Source organism: Lutra lutra, chromosome 5, assembly GCF_902655055.1.
Source record: "Lutra lutra chromosome 5, mLutLut1.2, whole genome shotgun sequence".
NCBI classification, from domain to species: domain Eukaryota; kingdom Metazoa; phylum Chordata; class Mammalia; order Carnivora; family Mustelidae; genus Lutra; species Lutra lutra.
The window spans coordinates 161,560,390-161,567,935 of record NC_062282.1 but is presented as its reverse complement, the minus strand read 5'-3'; the positions used below and the strand labels follow the sequence as shown (position 1 = coordinate 161,567,935).

Here is a 7,546-nt window from a genome sequence, read left to right as displayed (position 1 = left end):
GAAATAGAAACAGTCACCAGAAATTATTATCAACAGTTATATCCCAATAAGTTAAGCAACCTAGAAGAAATGATACATTCCTAGAAACCTATAAACTTCCAAAATTGAATAAGGAAGAAATTGACAATCTGAATAGACAATATCGAGTAATAAAATTGAAGCAGTGATCAAAAACCTCCCAAAAAACAAGAACCCATGACCAGAGAGATTCCCTGGGGAATTCTACCAAACATTCAAAGAAGAAATAATACCTATTCTCCTGAAGCTGCTTTAAAAAAAAGAAAGAAAGAAAGAAAGAAAGAAACAGAAAGAAAACTTCCAGACTCTTTCTATGAAGCCAGCAAAACCTTGATCCCCAAACAAGGCAAATACCCCACCAAAGGGAGAATTTCAGGCTAATATACCTGATTTTGGATGAGAAGATTCTCAACAAGATCCTAGTTAATAGGATCCAACATACATTAAAAATATTATCCACCACGACTAGGTGGGATTTGTAACTGGGATGAGGTGGTTCAACATTCACAAATCAATCAATGTGATAGAATGAATCAATAATAAAAGAGAGAGGAACCACATGGTCCTCTCAATTGATGCAAAAAAAAAATTGACAGAATTCAGCATTTGTTCCTGATTAAAACATTTCAAAGTATAGGGATAGAAAGAACATTCTTCAAATTCATAAAATCCATCTATGAAAAACCCACCTAATATCATTCTCAATGGGGAACAGCTGACAGCCTTCCCTTTGAGATCAGGAACACAGCAAGGATGTCCACCCTTGCCACTGTTGTTTAACATAGTACTAGAAGTCCTAGCAACAGGAATCGACAACAAAAAGAAATAAAAGTTATTCAAATTGGCAAAAAAGAAGTCAAACTTTCTCTCTTTGCAAGTGATATGATACTTTATATGGAAAACCCAAAAGACCCCACCATCAATGTACTAGAACTCATACAGCACTTCAGTAAGGTGGCAGGATACAAAATCAATGTACAGAAATGAGCTGCTTTCTTATACACTAACAATGAAAATATAGAAAGAGAAATTAGAGAATCAATTCCACTTACAATAGCTCCAAGAACTATAAGATACCTGGGAATAAACCTAATCAAAGAGTTAAAGGATCTGTACTTGAGGAATTACAGAAGATTAATGAAAGAAATAGAAGACACAAAGAGATGGGAAAGCATTCCATGCTCATGGATCAGAAGAATAAATATTGTTAAAATGTCTATACTGCCCAGAGAAATCTATAATTTCAATGCCTTCCCTATCAAAATTCCATTGACATTTTTCAAAGAGCTGGAACAAACAATCCTAAAATTTGTATGGAACCAGAAAAAACCTTGAATAGCTAAGGAAAGGTTGAAAAAGAAAAAACAAAACTGGGGGCATCACGCCGCTTCTTTCAAGCTTTATTACAAAGATGTGATCACCATGATAGCATGGTACAGGCACAAAAGCAGACATACAGACCAGTGGAGCAGAGTAGAGAGTCCAGATATGGACTGTCAACTCTATGGTCAAATAATCTTCGACAAAGTAGGAAAAAATATCCAGTGGAATAAAGACAGTCTCTTCAATAAATGGTGCTGGGGAAATTAGACAGCTATGTATAGATAAATGAAACTTGAACATTCTCTTACACCATACACAAAGATAAACTCAAAATGGATAAAAGACCTCAACTTGAGGCAAGAATCTATCAAAATCCTAGAGGAGAACATAGACAGTAACATTTTTTATATCGGGCACAACAAGATCTTTAAAGATACATTTCCAAAGGCAAAGGAAACAAAAGCGAAAGTGAACTTCTGGGACTTCATCAAGATCAAAAGATTCTGCACAGCCAAGGAAACAGTCAACAAAACAAAGCGGCAACCCACGAAATGCGAGAAGATATTTTCAAATGACACTACAAACAAAGGGCTGATATCAAAGATCTATAAGGAACCCCTCAAATTAAACACACACAAAATGGATAATCACGTCAAAAAATGGGCAGGAGGCATGAACAAACACTTCTCCAAAGAGACATGCATATGGCTAACAGACACATTATAAAATGTTCATTATCATTAGCCATTAGGGAGAGTCAAACCAAAACCACATTGAGATACAACCTTACAGTGTTTAGAATAGCCAAAATCAACAAGACAGGAAACAACATGTGTTGGAGAGGATGTGCAGAAAGGTGACCCTCTTACAATGGTGGTGTCAATGCCAGTTGTTGCAGCCACTTTGGAAAACAATGTGGACATTCCTTAAGAAATTAAAAATAGAGATACTGTATGACCTGACAATTGCACTACTGGGTATTTACCCTGAAGATATGGATGTAGTGAAAATAAGGGCCATCTGTATCCCAATGTTCATAGTAGCAATGATCACTGTCTCCATACTGTGGAAAGAGCCAAGATGCCCTCAGGTCCATGGATAAAGAATATATGGTCCATATATACAATGGAGTATTATGCCTCCATCAAAAAAAGATGAATATCCAACTTTTGTATCAACATGGATGGGAGTGGGAGAGATTATGCTGAGTGAAATAAGTCAAGCAGAGAGAGTCAATTATCATATGGTTTCACTTGTGGAGCATAAACACTAACAAGGAGGACATTGGAGATGGAGAGGAGAAGTGAGTTGGGGGAAATCAGAGGAGGAGATAAACCATGAGAGACTGTGGACTCTGAGAAACAATCAGAGGGTTTTGGAGGGCCGGGGGTTGGAGGTTGGGTGAGCCCAGTGGTGGGTATTAAGTAGGGCATATATTGCATGGAGCTCAAGGTGTGGTTTGGTGCTTAAGAAATAAATTATGGATCAGTGGAAAAAATAAAATTAATTAAATGAAAAAATTAATCTACTTCCAATAACGGTATTTTAGATCTTTTTGAAATAAAAAGGAATCAAGGCATTTATCGATTTATGTAGTAAACATTTATTGAATATTACATTGAATGCTATATCATTCTAGGCAGTATTGTAGGACAGCTTTTTATGTTGTTCAATCTTAATAAATAAAAGGTTCCAAAAGTCATATTTTCTGTACAAATGTACACACACACAACATTCTCCTTATGGCCCTGATCACCTCTTTATTCCTCAGACTATAAATAAATGGGTTCACAAGAGGTGTGATGATGGTATAAAACACTGCCACTGCCTTATCCTGTTCTGGAGAATGCAAGGAGTGTGGCCTTGTATAGGTGTAGAGAGTAGTCACATAAAATAGGCTTGCAACAATCAGGTGAGAGGAGCAAGTGGAGACAGCTTTTGTCTGTCCTATACCTGAGCTCATCTGGAACACCACAGTAAGGACACGGGCATAGGAAGATAGAATAGCCATAAATGGTAGCAGCAGAATAATAAGCCCACTCAGGAGGACTGTATGCTCATATTGGGAAGTGTCCTGGCACACCAATGGCAAAAGAGATGGAATTTCACAGAAAAAATGGTTAATGATCTGAGACCTACAGAATGGAAGTTGAAATACATACAATGTATGTAGTAAAGCATTGATAGAAGCACTGGTCCATGTACATGTGACCATGAACCAACAGATCCTTTTGCTCATGAGTACAGGGTAATGTAAAGGGTGACAGATGGCTACGTATCGATCATAGGACATGAAACCAAGAAGAAGGGCTTCAGTTCCACCAAGAGCCAAGAACACAAATGTTTGAACCTCACAACCTAAAAATGTAATGGTCTTACTGTTTGACAGGAAGTTAGTCATCATCTTGGGCACAGTGGTGGAGATATACATCATGTCAATAAAGGAGAGCTGACTGAGTAGGAAATACATGGGTGTGTGGAGTCTGGTGTCCAATAGAATGAGAAGCATCAGTATGATATTCCCCATGAGAGCCACTGAAAAGAGGATTACAATAGCAACAAAGAGGAGAGTGTCCATTTGACCATATTGGAAAAGACCAAAAAGTATAAAATAGGTTTCAACACTTTGGTTTCCTATCTTCATGACTTATATCAAAATGTCAAAGCAGATAATATTGAAAATTCCATGTAAGAGCATTGACAGCCTTTTAATAGAAAATAAAATGATGGTTACTAAATTCAATAAGGTTTTATTCAATAACGTTGTGTGGATATATCTCTGTTGATGTAAATAATTAAATTTGTGTCTATTGGTTGATAGACACTTGAAAAATGAAATAAAAATATTGTTAGTGAATGTATATTTAAGTTATAATTTGAAAAGAAAGATTAAGGTGATTTGCTCACATGAATTATTTTCCTCTTTTGTGAATGTCCTCAATATAATAAGTTGAATTGGTGTTCTCTTTTAATAAAAATAATATTTTTCAGGGCACCTGGGTGGCTTAAGTCAGTTTAGCATCTGCCTTCAGCTTAGGTCATAATCCCAGGGTCCTGGGATTGAGTCTCACACTGGGTTTTCTGCTAGGCAGGGAGGCTGATTCTTCTTCCTCTGGTGATGTGTCTGCTTGTCCACTCTCTCTCCTTCTTTAAAAAAATAAAGTATTTTTAAAATATTATTTTGCTTAATTCGCTCAAAATTGATAAATTTGGCACAATAGATTTGGTTAAATATAATTGCTTAGATGAGTCTTTATTGTACTTCACAATTTTTAATTTGCATTGCCTGTCATTTAGTATAAAAGATTTATTAACACTTGTATGGAAGCAATATATAGCCTTAATCAATTATTAATTTAATCATGTGAAGGTAGAAGGGATTTAATCAATTGATGACAAGAGTATAACAGATGTTTGAAGGAGTTTGATACTGAATTACTCAAGTATAAAATAAAACTTCCAAATTTAAGTTTGACTCAAGTCGCATGTTAAAAATGTTAATTCATGGGGTGCCTGGGTGGCTCACTCAGTTAAGCATCTGCCTTCAATTTAAGTCATTGTCCCAGAGTGCTGGGATTGAGCCCCAATTTGGGATTTCTTCTTAGTGAAGAGTTTGTTTCTCCTTCTCCTTCAGACACTTCCCCTGCTTTTCATCATTTGTTTTCTCTGTCAAATAAATAAATAAAGTCCTTGAAAAAATATTAACTCAAAGCTAACGATTCATTTTTCTTTTTCTTTGTTTTTTTTTTTTTTTTTTTCCTGACACAAACCTGGCCTATAAGAGCCATATTTCTAGGACAATGATATCATGTATACTAAAAGTCCTTTATTCTAAAAATGTTTAATAAAATTACATAAAATGGGACAGTTGGATGGTACAGTCAGTTAAGTGTCTTACTCTTGGTTTCAGCTCAGGTCATGATCTCAAGGTGGCGAGATAGAGTCCCTCATGGGGCTCCATGCTCAACATGAAATCTGCTTCATGTTCTCTCTCTACCTGTCCTGGACATGCTCTCTTTCTCTCTCTAATAAATAATTATTTATCAGTTAAATTAAATTAAGCTATATTAATGCTGCCAGCATTTATTATCTACTATGGTCACAGCACAGTGATAGTTTCTGAAAAGCTTAAAATGAAACAGAGTGATTTTTCCACAAGAAGTGTGCAGTTCTCCATCTTGCCCATTTGTAGTGTCAAGCCTTCCACTTTGCGGGTGTGAAGACAATGAAACTTAGTAGGGAGACTAACACAGACATATGTGTTATCCAAACCAAATATTTTTTAAAAGATTTTAATTATTTATTTGACAAACAGAGATCACAAGTAGGCATAGAGGCAGGAAGAGAGAGGGGAGGAAGCAGGCTTCCTGCTGAGCAGAGAGCCCGATGCGGGGCTCCATCCCAGTACCCTGGGATCATGACCAGAGCCGAAGACAGAGGCTTTAACCCACTGAACCACCTAGGCGCCCCTCAAAGCCAATTCCTAAGAAAACTATTTAAAAATAAATATATCACTGTAAATGATTCAATAAAAAGCTGTCATATTGAGACTGTTATTACTGAGCTTTGAAAAAAAAATAAGTGAGAATCCATAAGACATTATGAAATGAGCTTGGAAGAGCTTTTGAAAAGTCCAATATAAATACAAGAATTCAAGTAATCCAATTTCTTCCTAAAATGTCTATGAAATATGCCATAACATAAAAACAGAATCACAAATGATATGTCTACATAACACAAAAAGAAATGCACATATAAAAATAATAAAAAACCCACACTTATTTAAAAGCAGCTTCAATATAGATCTACATATTAAAATATAAGGTAATCTTCCAGGATCAATTTCATAATCCAAACTAGAGGGAAATATATGTATTGGAGGGAGCATAACTCACATTGTATATTTGAAAACACACACTTAATTTGGCAGTTGGGCAGAAGAAGGATAAAAAATTCAAATGGAAAGCTTCTTACCCATAAAATGGCTGAGAAAATAAAATTAAAGATCAAAGTCAATTGGTATTCACCTTTCTCAGAATCGGAACTTTTCTAGTTTTAACCTGTGTTATTTTATATTGAGAGAATTGCTCATTTGAGCTATGCATTAACACAAAAAATAAATAAAGAAAAGAAAGAAATAAGGAAAGATAATGAAAAAGAAAAAATAAATAAAGGAAAAAAATGACAGTGAAAGGCTGTCACTTGGTCCTGAATCAAGATAGGGAATTAGAAAAATACTTAGTTTCATTGAAATTTTAACCTATTTGATACTCTTTATTACAAAATAATTGCAAAACAAAGAAATCCAAAATCTTTTCCAAAAAGCTCACCAATATTGATCTCAAAATATGATGAAGAGAAATTCCAAAATCACTGATAAAGATGTACAAATCCTTAATTATGCAAGTAGAATGCCATAATAATCATAAAGTTATAGTTATCTATAATTTGTCAAGGTGATGTAAAACAAAGATTAATCCAAATAAAAAATAAACCAGTAAGTTAAATAAGATAGATACTATACAATTTAATGTTATCTGAAAATGATTTGATCTTATCAAAACCAATTCTTAAGAAAAAATATTTCAAATTAAGTATATCACTATAGATCCTTATTCCCAAAATAAAAGCAAGGATTTATCTCGAAAATGGCAAATACAATAATATAAAGTAATGAATATTTGTTTACTTTAGAAATCAAAGTCAGAGATGCATTCAACATCACTATAATAAAAGCATTCAACATCACTATAATAAAAGTTTTGAAAGTTGTAGCCCATGAAATAAGATAGAAACAAAAATAAAAATGACAATACCAAATAATAACAGTAATGCTTGTTTTTTAATACAAATACAACTCCTAATAATATGAATACAACTCCTAATAATAGTCATCTAGTATTGTAAACAATAAACAACTAGTAATATACTATCTTTCTTTGATAATAGTTTAAATATTTTCATATTGCTAATAATTACTCAGTGAAAATTAGACATAATTTAAATTATTTATAGTAAAAACTGGTTTGTATTTTTAAAAATATTAAAAACACTGACAAATATATCTCGTATTTTTTTAAAATTTTATTAAGATTTTCTTTAGGCATCTAGAAATCTTATTTGGTTAAGCATCTGTGTTTGGCTCTGGTCATGATCCCAGTGTTCTGGGGATTAAATCTGTGTCAGGCTCCCTGCTTAGCAGGGA

The 7,546-nt window shown here is 34.2% G+C and overlaps 1 protein-coding gene across 1 annotated transcript; it reads right to left on the bottom strand.

Moving 5' to 3' along the window:
• Nucleotides 1-3,040: 3,040 nt before the first annotated feature.
• On the bottom strand, nt 3,041-4,012 carry LOC125101286 (olfactory receptor 2AK2-like). Its single transcript, XM_047731856.1, has one exon. It carries the CDS (start codon nt 3,983-3,985, stop codon nt 3,041-3,043), a length of 945 nt encoding a protein of 314 aa, XP_047587812.1. The 5' UTR covers nt 3,986-4,012.
• Nucleotides 4,013-7,546: the final 3,534 nt, after the last annotated feature.